This window comes from Lissotriton helveticus, chromosome 4_1, assembly GCF_964261635.1.
Source record: "Lissotriton helveticus chromosome 4_1, aLisHel1.1, whole genome shotgun sequence".
NCBI classification, from domain to species: Eukaryota; Metazoa; Chordata; class Amphibia; order Caudata; family Salamandridae; genus Lissotriton; species Lissotriton helveticus.
In genome coordinates, this window is record NC_136063.1 from 165,690,767 (window position 1) to 165,707,256 (window position 16,490).

A 16,490-nucleotide genomic window follows, 5' to 3' on the forward strand; every position below is an offset into this window, starting at 1 on the left:
TCTTTCAATTGTAACGGATTTATCTTAAACCCTTCAACCTTTTCAAAGTCAAGTAGTTGGGCATGCAGTTAAAGGATAGATATGGTTAGATATACCAGGGTTAGAAACACATTGTGTGCTAAAAGCATGACTTTATACAGATCTTGGTCCAATCGGACTCCTTTAATAGATATATTCGCCCAATGTTGGTTGCAAAGAGTTCAAGCAATAGGAAGAATGGGCATCCTAGGCATGTACCTAGTCCCAATGTCAAGGGGTGCATCAATGTAATGTTCAGGAATAACCTAGAGGAAGGCACCTGCCATGGCCATCAAGATGAAGCTCGGCCCAAGTCTCCTTGTTTATATTACTCTGAGGAGGAAACACAATTCCACCTGTTCAAAAGAGTTTTCTGCATCAAGTGCAACTAAAACAGCAGATATCAACTTCTTTCTGGCTTTTCAAACAGGTATCAGATGTTGTAGTGGGTGATGCCAAAGGTGTACATCCATCAATATCAGGTGTGTTCACTGAGCAGCTTTCAGTGTTGAACCTGAATTGCTTTACCTCGGTAGAGTAGGTGGGAAGATGTCAAAGCCCTGAAAGAAGAGTCTTTGCCTCATGCAGCTCGGAGAACCTTTTGTTTGACTTTAAAACAGTGGAGGACGTCTCTTGGCCTCTCCTGCGTCCTCAGGTCACTGCTGACCAACTATGTGGGCTCTCTGCAGTTAATCCCCCAGTTGACAAGTTTGGAAACAAGCCCAACGACTGATCTCTCTAAATTTGCCCCCTCGGTATCCTCCTAGAGTGGGAAGAGGAAGAAACAAAGTCTTTGCATCTTAGAAAAGTATCAGACTGCGCTTCTAAAGATTATAACTTTGTCTTCAGTGAGGCCTTGGTTTATGGCGCTCGATTCAGATTTCAACTTCTATTGCTCTTAAACCCACAGAGTTGATATCGGACTGTAGAATGATAATTTTCGCACCAAGGTCCGCATTCAGGTCCGACAGACCAGATTTAATTTCCTCTCATAGTTCAATTTTGAAGAGCTGGAGGTTAGATAGGAGGGCCTCCTTAGTCAATGTCAAAGTTGCAGAGGTTAGCAGCCATGCTGGATCCTGGGGAGTTATCGTCGGGTCCCCCACAGTCTAAGAGGAGGGGGGAAGAGAAGAAGCTGGCAGCCCTCTTTTGGGTGTGCTCCTTTGGAGGAAATAATTATTCTACTCTTCCAGAGCTTATGAGCTGAAAGCACATGTGCACAAGGTGAGTACACAGCAGGATGTCAACAACTGCTTGTCTTTAGCTTTGGCAAATTGCTTCATGGAGGTGGGATACATGCAAGGCAGTGGTTGGCAGCCTTTTAAAAAGGCCAAAGGAGCACATTTGCCTGGAGGCCTGCTAGGCCTCAGGAAGTTAAAAAAAATGGTCCTCTGTTTTTGCTTAGAGATAAGTGGTACACTCTGGCATCCAGATACCTCTTGGGGGAGCAAAAAGCTGCTGGCAGGAAACTCCATCCAAGTGAGGACAAACAAATTGCGATGTCCCTCAAGTGTTTGAGCGTTCACCTCAGAGTTTTCTTCACATTGACCCTGGACAGAGCCTTCCCACATCTTTTCAATGGTGCTTTGCTTCATCTGTACTCAAATGTTTTCCTCACAGACGTGAGCAGGTCAGGTGAGTGCAGACGTCATCTTGGATGCTTGTCTGCCAGGTAAGCATTGGAATCTTGAGTTATGCCAGGTTACAGCAAACTGAAGTTCAACTTCTCCCTCTCATTATTCAGCAGGGGTCCTCATTTCAGGTAGTTCGGGTCTCTAGCACTACCAAAATACCTGTGGTATGGGCAGATTACATAGGGCTCCATTGGAGCCTCAGCGTGACACGTCCAGCCAGGTCAGCATCATAACCATGGCTTATGATACCCTCTGAAATTGCTCTTTTTTTTTTTTTTTTACTTTTTATTACACTTTACAATATTGGATCTAAACTTAATTTGAATTGGCAATCTTAGTTTTAAAGTGTTCCTGCAGGCAGTATAGTCTAGACTACTTTACAAATCAGTTACGTGGCATAGCTTTAAGGCACATCATCTATGGACAACCAGGCAAGCAATGTCCCTTTGTTTATCTCTTCCCATGTAAGCATGTAAACAGACTCGGGTCTCCGACATTTCCCTATATTATGTTTTGGATCTCCTTCCAAGGTTCCCCACTCCTTGTTAATCTTCTAGGGCACCCTCGAGCCTTTTAAATTATTGTCGTGCTCCTTTAAATGTCGATTTATTTTGTACTCAATTCATTTATCTGCACTCAACAGTCTATCAGCAGTGCTTGTGAATGTCTGCCATCCACTTTCTGCTTCTTTGACTACGGTTGGGTACAGGATTTTCTTCAAAGGACATTTTAGCTACTAAGCGCTGCCATATACAAGCACTATCCATGCAATTTATCCACTCTGAAAAACATACACAAAATTGTAGTATGTAAATTCATGAATACATAAAATAATATAAACCTAATCCTGAGAAACTAGATAATTGAAAAGCTGTTCAATGAAAAAAATGAATGAATAGAAATCGAATTTAGTCTAAAATAATAGAAAAAACAAGAACAATGAGAAATGTTAATTTACTAAATTATTTACTGAAGAATCGAAAATGTTTTCAAAAGGAAATAAGTTGACTCTAAATTTAATCCCTCTTACTGGTCACAGATTTAATATTAAACTGGAAAAAATATCTTAGAACACAAAAGAAGAGGGAGGCAGGGTAGGCAAAGAACTTATTTGAGGAATGAGAGAAGGAATGGGGGTTTGATAGGGTGTTCATAGCAAAAAGAAAGAAAAGAACAGAGAGGAAAATGGAATGGTAGCTTGGAAAGAAATAATGGCAAGAGGAAAGGGGAACTGGAGGCAACTGAAATATACTTAAACGTTTTAAAAAGTGAGGCCTCACCGAGCGACAGGGCAGGAGGACGGGTAGTGGATGATAGGAAACAGGAACTTTGCTAAGCTTATAGAAAAAACACGTTCAAAATAATTGGCATTTGCACCTTAAAATATAATTGGTTACGTCAGATTAAACAAAAATGGCATTCTATGAATTGGTTTCCACCAAATGGAATATATGATTTATATTTATATTAAAAAGCTTAGCGAAATGATCACTCAGAACTGGCATTCCATGAAACCATTTTTCTATGACATCACAAACAACCACACAAACATGGCTTTAAATCATACCAATAACATATCTATGATAAATGCTGGACACACCTCTACGCTGTTTGGCTAACACTAGGAGATATTATGCAGGAGTCTACAATGAGTATAACAATTAAGCAATCAAAAAGGACTTACAATGCACAGTTCATCACCCATGAGGGTACCCAGGCACTGGATTGCAGTATTAGGTTTTGAATAGCTTCGCCTATTTACCTATACATAAAGGTGTATTTTACATGAAAGTAAATCAGGCCAACAAGGAATCCAAATGGAAGGCTCAGTCCATTCAAATGGTTCAGTTCATGAACTAGCAGGTACCTTGGCTACATCCATATATGTCACATAATTACAGGACTCACTAAATACATCCGCCTCCAGTGGCTTCGGCAGGACACCTGGGCTGGAATGGAAGCGCATATCTGGTTGGCACGCCTGCAGCTTGACAAATAAGCCTCTTTTTGGAGGGCAGGAAAAATATTGCTTCCCTTGCCATGTGCCGTCTGTGAACCCTTTCTCTTCATCCTATGAGAAACAAATGTTTAATGGTTACCTGTACTGCTTCACTGTGCAACACCGGATTAACGCACACAGAACATTGTGATGCACAATCACATAGCGTTAATCAACTTTATTTTTTTATCGCACAGCAATATTATGGTTCAAAGGCAGTAGAAAACAACTGCTTTAAATACTGCGCACTACAGGTTTGGAAAAACAGAGGGATACCTTTAAAGACATACTAAATCTATTTCATTTGGAATTTAACAATCCCAATGTGCCTTTATGTCACTTTATGAAGCTGGCTCTGTATATACTATACCAAAGTAAGGTATAGTGTGCACAGAGTCCAGTGGAACTCCAAAGGTAGGCAGAGGTAAACGTAGATAATACCCTACTCTCTATTTGTGGTAGTGTGGGAGAGCAGTAAGGCTTTATCAGAGGGTCGTGTTAAGCATTTATTGTACACACTCAATCAAGAAATGATATCACACACTCAAAGACTGAACTCAGACCAATTTGTTTGCATACAAAATATTTAGTTCTATTTATTTCCTAGAACCAAGCAAGCCTGGCATAAGTAAGTGTAAATGGTACTTTTCAAGGCAAGTTGAACAATACAAGCAATCTGAATGAAAAGGACTTTGTTACAGGTTTGTAAATACTTTGAATATAGTTGAAATTACTGGTATATTACTTTTGATTACTTCTTAGGACAGTTTTCACAAGAAAGCAGTTCAATGCAGTCCTATGGAAGAAAACAACGTTATCGACTTAACGGTAAGTACTTAGGTTTGGGAGTTGGCATTCTGGGGTTAGAACCAGGGTTCCCCCAGGGTCGAGGATGCACTCCAAAGCACCCTCAGCGGCACTAGGATGGCCGGGTGCAGAGTGCTGAGGCCCAATGTTATTCAATGGGGGATAGGGAACCTCCGGTTGGTGACTGCTCACGAGCAGGTCAAAAGGTTGTGGGAGCAAAGCTCCTGGACTTAAGCTCAGGGCAAAGGGGATCCGAGTTAGCACACAAGGTGCACCCACAGCGGCATAGGGGCGGCCTGGTACAGGGTGCTGTTTTGGCGTTGGGTGCCCTATTGTTTTCAATGAGGAATGCTGGTACCGCTTTTGGCCGCCATAAGTGTGGCAGGTTATGCTCAGACGCGAGTCCCTTGCTCACTTTGCCACTGGATTCAATCAAGCCGGGCTGAAGACGGCTGTAATGCCAGAAACCGGTCCTCGGAAGCTTGTTTCCGGTCCAAGGAAGACATGGCTTGGCAGTTCGGGCTGGACTGTTCCCATGAGGCACAGGGTCAGACTGATTTGCATATAGCCATGTCTGAACTGGGGTGGCAGAGTGGGCTAAAGAACGGTGGTGGATTAAACCCAGATCTTTTGACTGGGTGTGAGTGTTTGATTTGTTCAGATGCTCCATCCATTACCACCCCCTTTTGTACCGGTTTTGGTTTATGACTGCAGGCTCGGTCCAGAAAGACTTCCAGGATGAACCAACAGCTGGGCAGGTAAGTTGGAAGGCTCACATTCTCTTCTAAAGGGCGCAGGGCAACTGGGTGCAGGGGTGTCTTTGAGGATGGATTTCCCCTTACCGGGTCACTTGCGGTTGGGGGGGTCTCTGTGCAGGCTGCAGGCGACGTCAGGGAGTCCTGGAGGAGTCAACCCATGGTGGACTTGTACTCTGGATTGCTGCGGGACCTCGCTGGGATCGGTGGACCACTCGAACTCGGGCCGTAGGCATCAGCTGTAGTGGTGGCTCCCGGCGTGGGTTTCTTTGTCCTCAGCAGGCTTGGAGTCTTTCTTGGCTGTTTCTTTTGAACAGAGCTGCTGTTTACAGGAGATCCGTTCTTTGTGGAGGGCAGTCAGTCCTCCCAGGGTTTCTGGAGGTCGCTGACTGCAGGACAAGGCGACTTTTGGCACAGGATCTCTGGAAACCACAGACGGGCAGGTAGGGCTGGGGCCCACGTCAGTTGTTCTCTGCAGTCTCCTCTGCTGGGCGTCTTCTTTCTTCCTTCTTCTTCGTAGGCTGAGGGAATCTGTCTTCTTAGTTTAGGGCTGCCACCTAAATACAGTACTTAGGGGATGCTTTAAGGGTCTTGAGGTCAGTAGCCAATGGGCTACTGATCTTATGGTGACTACACCTGTGGTGTGCTCACCCCACGTGGGGCAGTGGGCACAATCCCTAATCCTGATTGAAGAGTGTCTGCCATCTGCAAGATGTCTGGCACTGAAGAGTGCGTGTCACCTCGCCTCCCCCACCTGAGGGGGTGGGGTTTGCAGAGGTGGGCACAGCAGGGGTCCAGAAAATTGTTTTGTGGTGGCAGGCTGGTGTTTACCAGTCAGGGAACCCACCAGAGGCTGGTCGTGTTTCAGGGGGCATCTCTAGATGCCCTCTGAGTGCATTGTATAATAAATTCTACACTGGAATCAGTGTGGGGTTATTATGCTGAGAAGTTTGATCCCAGAAATAAGTAAAGTCATTTTGGTGCTGTGGAGTTGGTAATGACAAACTCCCAGACCATGTACTCTATATGGCTTTACTGCACTTACAATGTCGAAGAATGGAATTAGACACTGTAGGGGCACAGAGCTTATGCACCTATACCCTCACCAGTGGCATAGTGCATCCAGCTAAAGAGGTGGGTTACCTATGCCATAGGCAGTGGGATGTAGGTATTGCACACGGGGATATATGCCATGTTGACTCTTCACTTTTCTCTGCACCAAAACATGCAGCCTGCAATGGAATTGTGTGTGTGTGTTAAGGTACCGAACCTCAAAGGGTGGCACAATATGTGCTGCAGCCCTTAGAGGTTTTCCCTGGCCACAGTGCCCTTGGTACCCATGGTACCTTTTACAAGCGACTTAGATGTGGCCAGAGAGGTCCAACTTCAAAGTTTGTGACAGGACACTAACCTGCTTTCTTCTTTCAGGGAGCCCCGGCTGCCGGCTGTGTGCCGATCATCCCGGCGGGCTCACAGCGGCCGTGGGCGCCATCTTGGGGTGGGCTGGTCAGGCGAGTGACATCATCGCCACACCTCCCGAGATCCTGCCCTATTTAGGAGTGTCCTTTACCGCTCCCCATTGATAGCGGGCGGGTGACCCAGTGGCAGTGGGTCCTTGCCTGTGGTGGGAGAAGCGGACGTACTTTATTTTAAAGCTGTTTGCACTGTGCACTTTGTGGATCATTTTACTTGCGCTCTGCTGAGTTGATAGCAGACGCGCGTTTTTAACCAGGGAATTTATGTTTCTTTCTTTACCTGTCAGCCCCACTAACTTGCCTGTACTTCAAAGTTTGTGACAGGACACTAACCTGCTTTCTTCTTTCAGGGAGCCCCGGCTGCCGGCTGTGTGCTGATCGTCCCGGCGGGCTCACAGCAGCCGCGGGCGCCATCTTGGGGTGGGCTGGTCAGGCGAGTGACATCATAGCCACACCCCCCGAGATCCTGCCCTATTTAAACGAGCCCTATGTGTCAGCGCAGCGGACGAGCGCAGCGGGCGCGCCAAAGGCGCGCCGGAGTTGCGCTTGAGTTAAGCCCGTCTGCGCCCGTCCGCGTCCGACCGGGGCACGGGGCATGCCATTCTGCCCGTCCCCCGTTATATACTCGGTCGGATCTTGTTCATCTTCATGATTCCGTACTCCCCCCCCCCCTGAGCCCTCACTCAGACTCACTTCACCGGGTCTATCTATGCCTAGAAGAGCCTTTCCTGAAATTTTAGTTCTCTCTGACGCTTCCAATTCCCCCGCTCGGCCTTCTCGGCTCAGCTCCTCCCCCTCTGTCAGGACTCACCATCCCAAGCTCTCAATAATTTATCTTAATACCCGTTCCTTGGTGAGCCATCAGCTTGACATATTCCAACTTTTGGGATCTGAGCAACCTGACCTTTTACTCCTTACCGAGACTTGGCTCAATGAGGACTCGTCCCCCGATATTCTTGCGGCTATTCCGCCGGGCTACTATATCCTCCAGGCGAACCGCTCCCCTGGTAAACCTGGTGGAGGCGTGGCAGCCATTATTAAGCACTCAATTCGCTTTTCTCCTGTAGTCACCCCTACTATTCACATGACCGACTGTTTGGTACTTAGGCTGGAGCAGCCAGGCTCATCTTTTTTATGTGTCCTGGTCTATCGCCCCCCCCAGCCTATGCCCAATTTTTCGGCTCAGTTCGGCGATCTCATGTCTCAATTAGCCATTAATAACACGAATATCCTGGTCGTTGGCGATTTTAACTACTGGCCCTCTGACCCTCATGAATCCCCATGCTCTCTAGCCTTTTCCGACCTCATGTTGGGCCTAAATTGTTCTCAGCACATACATTCACCCACACACATTAAGGGCCATATCTTGGACCAGGTCTGGACCTCTTGTCTGGATATTTCCACTCCCCTGGTTCTTCCTTGCCTATGGCCTGACCACTTTATGATCACCTTTTCCCTAGCTATGCCCTTTACTATCGCTAATGCCCTAGAGACCAATTTTTTTGCTCGCAATTGGAATAGGGCGGACCTTAGTCAATTTACCTCCCTCCTTAGCACATCTGTCCCTCCCAGCTCTGGATCCATCGACACACAAGCCCAGGACCTGACCAGCTGGCTCACCTCTGCTTCTGACTCTGTAGCACCCTTAAAGTCGATCAGAGCCAGGCGCCGCCATGACGCCCAAAGGTGGTTCACTGAGGACCTCAAAGCCCTGAAACTTGGGCTCCGACAGGCTGAACGGCGCTGGCGCCGGGGCTATAGTCTAGATACAAAATTGACATTTTCCACCTTACTTAAAGAGTACAAAGTAGCCATATCTTTAGCTAAGACTGTGTACTTCTCTAAAAATATCTTGGATTCGGCCAATAAATCTAAAGATATCTTCTCCATAGTAGAGGAGTTATCTAACCCCAACAGAGTCACCATTGCACCTCTCCCTTCCCAATCACTTTGTGACTCCCTTAATCAATTTTTTATTGATAAGATAATTAAGATTAAAAACAGTATCCCTACTCAAGTCCTGCCCATCCTCCCTCTACTGGACGCCTCTTGTCTTCCACTCGATTCCCATACCTTATCCCAGATCCCTCCCATCTCGAAGGAAGGTTTTTCTACTTTGCTACATAAAGTCTCTTCTGGATCACCGAGCGATTGCTGTCCCCCATCGTTCTCCGTAAAGCCTTCTCCGTATGCCCTGAACCCCCCCTGGCCCTTCTGAACAATTCTTTGGCCATGGGTGAGGTCCCTTGCTCCTTTAAGCAGGCAGAGGTGGTGGCTATCCTGAAGAAGCCCTCGGCAGACCCCTTGATTATGAGTAACTTTCGCCCCATATCTCTTCTTCCTTTTCTCAGTAAGGTGCTGGAGTCACATGTCACCAATACTCTCAGCTCCTTTATTGAGGAATCTGGTTTTCTGGACTCCCAGCAGGCCGGGTTTAGACCTGCGCACTCCACAGAGGCTGTCATACTCTCTGTCATGGAGGTATTGCGCAGAGGGGCCGACGCTAACATCTGTCAGGCCCTGGTCCTGCTGGACCTGTCAGCCGCCTTTGACACGGTCGACCATGGTATTCTTGTCGACCGTGTCAGAGAAGCCGGCATCCGGGGCACCGCCCTTGACTGGGTCCACTCTTTCTTGTCTGATCGCAAACAAGCGGTCAGGCTGTCTCAGTTCTCAGCTGGCCAGGTGGGGCTAACCTGTGGCGTCCCCCAAGGATCTTCCCTGTCCCCACTTCTTTTTAATCTATACCTGGTCCCCTGATCCGTTCCCTCCGCAGCCTGATTGTCACCGCGTTTAATTACGCGGATGACATTTAATTGGTCTTTACCATCGACCCTTCGGATCAGTCAATCTCCACTTTCCAAACTACCCTCTGTTTTATCAGCGATTGGATGAGCTCAAACCATCTTAAGCTCAACCCCGACAAGACTGAGCTAGTTCTTGTCGGGGGATCCCCTAACCTTTGGCAACCTTCCTTTTGGCCGACTAGACTGGGCAGCCCTCCTTGCCCAGTCAATTCTGCAAAAAGCCTTGGGGTCATTATTAGTAGTGACCTCTCAATGAAGTCCCATATCAGTGCGGTAGTATCTTCCAGCCATTTCCAGCTTAGGAAGATCCGTAAAATCTCCCGCCTCCTCACCTCCGAGGCCCTCACTCTGGCTTTGTTGGCGCTAGTCATTTCACGAATTGACTACACAAATGCACTCTATGTAGGCATTCCTGACTACCAAGCCAAAAGACTGCAGCTGATCCAAAACCAGGCCGCCCGCCTCATTTTTCACCAACCCAGACATCAACACGTCCGTCCCCTTCTGAAAAGCCTACATTGGCTCCCGGTCACTGCTTGCTGCAAGTTTAAACTAGGCTGCATAATTTTCAAATCCCTTGCAGGCGGAGGCCCCTCATTTATTTCTTCTCTTCTCCACCCTTATGTTCCCTCTCGTAGCCTTCGTTCGTCTCAGCTGGCCTTGCTGACAGTCCCCAGATTTAAGAGGAAGAAACATGGCGGCCTCAGGTTCTCCTTTTTAGCCCCTTCTTTCTGGAACGCCCTTCCCCTCTCTTTAAGGCTACCCTCCACTTATATCAGGTTCAGATCTCTTCTTAAAACTTTTTTGTTCACTGAAGCCTATAATTAGCTCCTTATCCTTTTTCCTTTCTGCTCTCCCCATACAAGCGCCAAGAAACCTTCAGGTGTTAGCCGCGCTATATAAGAATCTTTCACATCACATCACATCACATCACAGAGGTCCCAATTGGAGGTACAAAGGTACTGTTTTGGGAAAGAAACCAGGCCCTGGGCAGCTGATTGTCAGGGACCCTGGGCACAGCAAGTCAAAGTACATCAGAAATCTGGCAAAAAATAAGGAGGTTACTGCAACAGAAACCCAGCTTCCTACAGTGACATATCATGTAAGCACGTTAAATCACATCTTAAATATTTATTTTCACAAACATTACTGTTTGTACACACCAAAGTCCTAATTATCCTTTGGTTTTTCCATGCTGAGAGATCACATTTGTTGTTGGATGGAATTACAATAATTAGTTTAGTGAACAAATTGAATCATTTTCTATGTTTATCAAAAGTTAGGATCAATACAACGATCTTAAGTAGAGGGAAAACATCAACAGTTGATGTAGTTCTTCTAAAGAGAGGTGCATACGGGCCCTCGGTTTTGTTCTCATAATACGCTCCACTGCCCTTTTCTGTATTTTTTTTAGCTTCACAAACCTCATTGGAAGAACCGGATATTATCGATTTATGTACTTCAATCCCAGGAGAACAAGAACTGATTTTTATTAGTCTGATGGTTCGGATCATGGATAAATGAATATTCCTGATCAGCTTATGCTAATAGTTACATGGCCATCACATGTGTGAGAGGTCTTAATCAAAAATTAACTCCAGGTCATAGAGTCTGTAAACATTATCATCATTATATAAACCTGACGACTACCCAACGGGCACCCTAGCACTGTAAAGCACAATACAGTAAGATTCAGTGGTGGACAAATTAGTCTGGAGAAGAGAAAAGTTCTCAAAGATTTCCCTAAATTCAGATAACCAGCGATAAGGCATAGTGTAAGGGGTAGGGAATTACAAATATTTGCAGCATTGAAGGACTTACCAACAGCCCTACATCTGTGAATATTGAGATGAACTAAAAGCAAATGCACAGCGAGGGTGTACTCTGGATGATAAGGGATCATTAGAATGTTGACATATGCAGGGCTTTGATCAGAGGTAGATTTGAGCCAAATACAAACACTCTTGAATACAATGCAGTTATTAACAGGGAATGGACAAATTGAATCATGGAGAAATAGGGGCCCATTGTGGAAGGCCATGCAACGGTCTTGCTGGCTCGTTTTGCATACATTGTAATTTGTAGAACTAGTACTTCGTAAGTGTCAAATAAAGTGCATTACAATAGTCGAAACTGTTGCCCAATATTGCATGAATGGCTGTGAAGTGAAAGGATAACAGCGAAAGGAGAAGCATATTTGTTAACGTCCTAAAATGAAAAAGCAGAAAGAAGTAGGTTTTTCAATCTGTGCAACGCAATTCAATTTGTCATCCAGAAATTTAACTGGGATAGGGCAGAACCCCATCATTGGACCAGACAGCGGAGGATGCTTCTTCAATTAAAAACCTCACTTTTGTTAGATTTAAACTTCAAAACATTTTCACTCGTCCATGAAGCTACCATAAACAAAGACAACATTTTTCTTGAGCCGCGCCTGTGTCTCATTCTAATAGAATAATCTTGGTATAGTCTCTGTACGTCACAATTTTTTTTTTTTTTTTTTTTTTTAAATATATTTTTATTGCAGAGTTATAAACAGCAGGTAAAGGAAACAGCCAGTGCACTTGCGGGCCCCCCCGTCCAATAACAGTTCACGGTTGTACACAGCCATTCAGCCCGCATCCCGGAGGCCGGGCGGCACATCAGTTCGCTCTGGAGGAGCACAGCATAGTGTACGTCCCATTGGGACCCCGGCAGAAGGTCGATTTACGTATCTGCGTTTACCCCCCCACCCGCAACAACATTCCCGTCAGCCATCCCCATGGTATCAACATAGTTGCCCCCATCGGGGCCTGCCCAAGGCTATATGGGCCTTCGTACCAGGCCGTCCCACCCAATCAGGCCTCCCGCCACTCAATACCCCCTGTCCCAGTAGTTCCAGGCCCCCACCAGCAACCCTTCAATGGCTTCCGGCCCCCCCCAAACCCCTCTACAACTAATCCCCCCAACGCCCCCCCCCCCTTGGCAACTGCAAAGGTGTGCGCATCGCTCCACCGAATTGGATGGTTCCACTACAGTGCTGAATGACATACTGCTGTGTTCGCCCTGCGGTGTCCAGCGGCTTAGTTCTCGCCGTCCACATCCACAACCAAAGCATCACGCAGAGCCTGTACCACTAACTCCCACGCACGGGCCGCATCCAGAGCCTTCTCATTCCCCAGCTTCACCGCTTGCTTCATCCGGAGCACGCTCTCGCAGTCAGACCATCTCAGCAACTCATTCTTCCATCTACGCAGTGAGGGACCCCCCCTGGCCTTCCAGTGCCACGATATTTCCCTTTGAGCCAATATCAGACCCAGATCTATGAATTTACTGGTCACCTTGGTGTGCTTAGTATGCGGGAACCAGAGCAAGAGGCACGTCGCCATGTCGAAGTCTACCTCCCTGTCAGTCACTTCATTCAGGAGTTCCCCTACCTCAGCCCAATAAGTTCCCAGTTGTGGACACCCCCAAAACAAGTGGTCCATGTCCGCCCCAAGGGACGAGCACCGGGGGCAACAGGCATCCGGCACCCGAAAGTGCCGCTGTAATTTCTCCGGAGTTAGATAGGCCCTATGGAGCACATAAAAATGAACCTGCTGAAAGCGCGCGTTCCTGGTGCCCTTCCACGTGCGTCGCAGGATATGGCCCCATGCCGTATCCGGTATGGGCCGGCCAATGCTCCCCTCCCATTTAGCTTTGAGCCCATGGAGTGGTTCCAGCCCGTCGTGCAGCATCCTATTATGGAGGCACGTCACAGCTTTGAAGGTACCAGCCGCCATCACCACATATTGGCACGCCATAGTCGTCGCAGGTTCCAGGAGCCCCTCCTTCCAGTGCTTTTGCATGGCAGACACTACAGCCGCGTGTAGCAGGAAGCCCCCTTCAGGCAGTCCGAACTGGTCCCGGAGCACGTCGAACGGTGCCAACGCCCCATCTATATACAAGTCACCCACCACCTGTAGCCCCGCGGCCTCCCACTCCATCAACGGGGACCAATCCCCTCCGTGCGGCAGAGCTGTCAACATCCCAATCGGGATCTCCGGGGCATAAGGCCGCGAGGCCCTCGCCCTCCGGAGGCTCCTCTGCCAGCACAGCCGAAGCGTCCGCTCCTCCATGGTGAGGGCCCGTAATTCGAGCCGTTGCTGCATAATAATGTACGACAGCACATGGCGCCGTATCCCCCGACCCCGGTCCTCCTCCGGCCCCCGGAACACCCTGGCCACGTTCTGCGTAAGGACCTGCAACTGCGCCGCTAAATAATACAGCTCAAGGTCGGGTACGGCCATGCCCCCCTCCAGCTTGGGGCGAAGTAGCGTGCTCAAGGCTATCCTGCGTCGGCCATGCCCCCATAGAAAGCCAATAATCATTGACCGCAGTTCCCTAAACACCCCCTGGGGAATCCAGACAGGTAGCGTTCGGAAATAATAAAGGAAGCGGGGGAGCGCCACCATTTTCAACAATGCTATCCTGCCCAGGACTGTCAGCGGGAGGGTCGACCAGAAAGACAAGCTGCCCCGTAGTGACCGGACACAACGGCCAATGTTACCCTCCAACAGGTCAGCAGCCGAGTGGTAAATGCGGACACCCAAGTAGGTGATGCAAAAGGGTTCCCACGCCACACCCAGGTCGCTACTAGGGGCTGGAGATCCCGCTCTCAGTGGAAACACGCAGGTCTTTGCCCAATTGACCTTAAGGCCTGACAATCGGCCGAACTCGGACAGCAGATCCATCGCTCCAACCAGTGCCCCCGAAGTGTCAGCTAGGTACAGGAGCAGGTCATCCGCATAGAGCGATATGTGATGCCACCGCCCGTCACTCACTATTCCCGCATATCGATCGCCCGACCTCGCATGGACCGCTAAGGGTTCCATCGCCAGGGCAAACAACAGAGGGGAGAGAGAGCACCCCTGTCGTGTGCCCCTGCCAACCGGATACGCGGCAGACACCAAGCCGCCCAATCGAACTCTCGCCGTCGCCGAATTATACAAGACTCTCGTCCACCTCCGAAAGCCATCGCCCATGCCAAACCGCTCCAGCACTCCATCCAAGAAAGGCCATTCCAGACTATCGAAGGCCTTCTCAATATCCACGGACAGAACCGCCGGCGATCCCTCCCCATCCAAGATGGCGTCCATTATTCCCACCAGGCGGCGGATATTCATCGCCGTGCTCCTCGTGGGTATAAACCCGGCCTGATCCCTGTGCACCAGGCCCGTCATGTGCGGGGCCAGTCTAGTAGCTAGGATGCGACTCAGGATCTTATAGTCCACCGTCAGCATGGACAGCGGGCGATAAGACCTCACGTCCGTGGCATCCCGGCCAGGCTTGAGGAGTGGCACTATCAAGGCCTCCCGCATGGAGGCAGGCAATGCCCCCTTCTCGAAGGCCTCCGCATACACCACCAGTAGCCTGGGCGCCAGAGCGTCTACATATTGCTGGTAGAACTCGATTGGGAGTCCGTCCACCCCGGGCGTCTTGTTACGGGCCATATGTTTGATAGCCACTCGAATTTCCGTTAGCGTGATCGGGCTACCCAGGTCCCCCGCGTCGTCGTCGTCCAAGATCGGGAGCGGCCTCTCCCCCAGGTATTCCACGATGTCCTGAACCCCCACTCCCAGCCGACTCCGGTACAATTCCTCATAGTAACCCCGAAAGCGGTCCAATACAGCTGCCTGGGAGTACACCATCCCTCCCTGCGCGTCAATAATGCTGAGGACCGGGCAACCCCTAAGTTCCGGGTTAGCTAATCTGGCCAAGAGGGTACCCACCTTGTCCCTTTCTGCGTGTGCCCTGACAATGTACTGCCTATAATCATAGCAGCGCAAACGTTCCGTCTCCGCGGCTACCGCTTCCTTCGCTTCCAATAACTGGGCCCGTATACCCGGCCTAGTTGGCCTGCGGCGCTCCAGGTCCCTCAAAGTGTCTTCCGCTTTCAGTAAATCATTCAGCACAGACATCCGAGCATTCGAGAACCTGCCCAAGCACACCCCTCTCACCACCACTTTCAGTGCATCCCATTCAACAGACCTGCTCGTCGCTGTTCCTTCATTCACACCGAAATAACTGTCAATGCCCTGCCGGACCGCATCGGCGAACACAGAATCCTCTAGCGTCTCCGGCCGAAGCCGCCATGTTGGTATTACGGAGCGCTCCCTCTGCCATTGAAAATGTACCAACAGGGGGTTATGATCGGATATCGTCCTAGCAAGGTACTCAGCATGGGTAATCAATGGGGCAAGGGAGCTCCCGCAGAGCACCGAATCAATCCTGACATGTAAATCATGTAGAGCGGAATAAAAGGAGTAATCCCTGGTTCCCCTGTGCCTCTCCCTCCAGACATCTAGCAACCCCCACCGGTCTTGCCAGTCCTTCCTGTGCGCGGCCAGCCTGCGCACAGGAGAGTCTACTAAGGGGGGATGGGACCTATCCAGAGCCACATCCGTAATCGAATTGAAGTCCCCCCCTAGCACTATCGGACCCGCCAGGAAAGAGGCCAAGGACCCCGAGAGGTTATCAAAGTATCGGCCTTGGTCCGTGTTCGGTGCATAAACACAACATAAAACCACATCCTGTCCGTATAATCTCCCCTCCACCGCTACAAACCTGCCATCCGGATCCATTACCTGATTCAACACCTGAAAGGGTATCCCCGCCCTCACCCAGATCAAGACCCCCCTGGCATACGCTGAATAAGTGGTGCCAAAAACCTGGCCCCGCCATCGTTTCTGCAAGGCAGCGCACTCTTTTTTGGTGAGGTGAGTCTCCTGGAGCATAGCTATCTGAACCCCCCTGCGTACCAGGTATGCATGTACTTTGTGACGTTTCACCATAGTCCGCAGCCCCCGGACATTCCACGTTAGGCATTTCAAATTAGGTAATGTCCCCATACCAAGTCCGTACAATCCGAATTAAACTCCAACGGTCCATGACCCCCCCAATGCAGTTGCCCCCCCCCAAACAACCCCAAAACTGAAACACACCCCAAACCCCACTCCCCAGGACAGAGCACACGA

General features: G+C 49.0%; 1 protein-coding gene across 2 annotated transcripts in view; it reads right to left on the reverse strand.

Moving 5' to 3' along the window:
- LOC144828458 (ubiquitin carboxyl-terminal hydrolase CYLD-like) overlaps positions 1 to 16,490 on the reverse strand; it is a 677,169-nt gene that overhangs the window by 250,827 nt on the left and 409,852 nt on the right. For both annotated transcript variants that reach the window (XM_078686635.1, XM_078686637.1), the window contains one exon: positions 3,561 to 3,723. In XM_078686635.1, the coding sequence (XP_078542761.1) occupies positions 3,561 to 3,723 (163 nt within the window). The remainder of the gene's footprint in view (positions 1 to 3,560; positions 3,724 to 16,490) is intronic.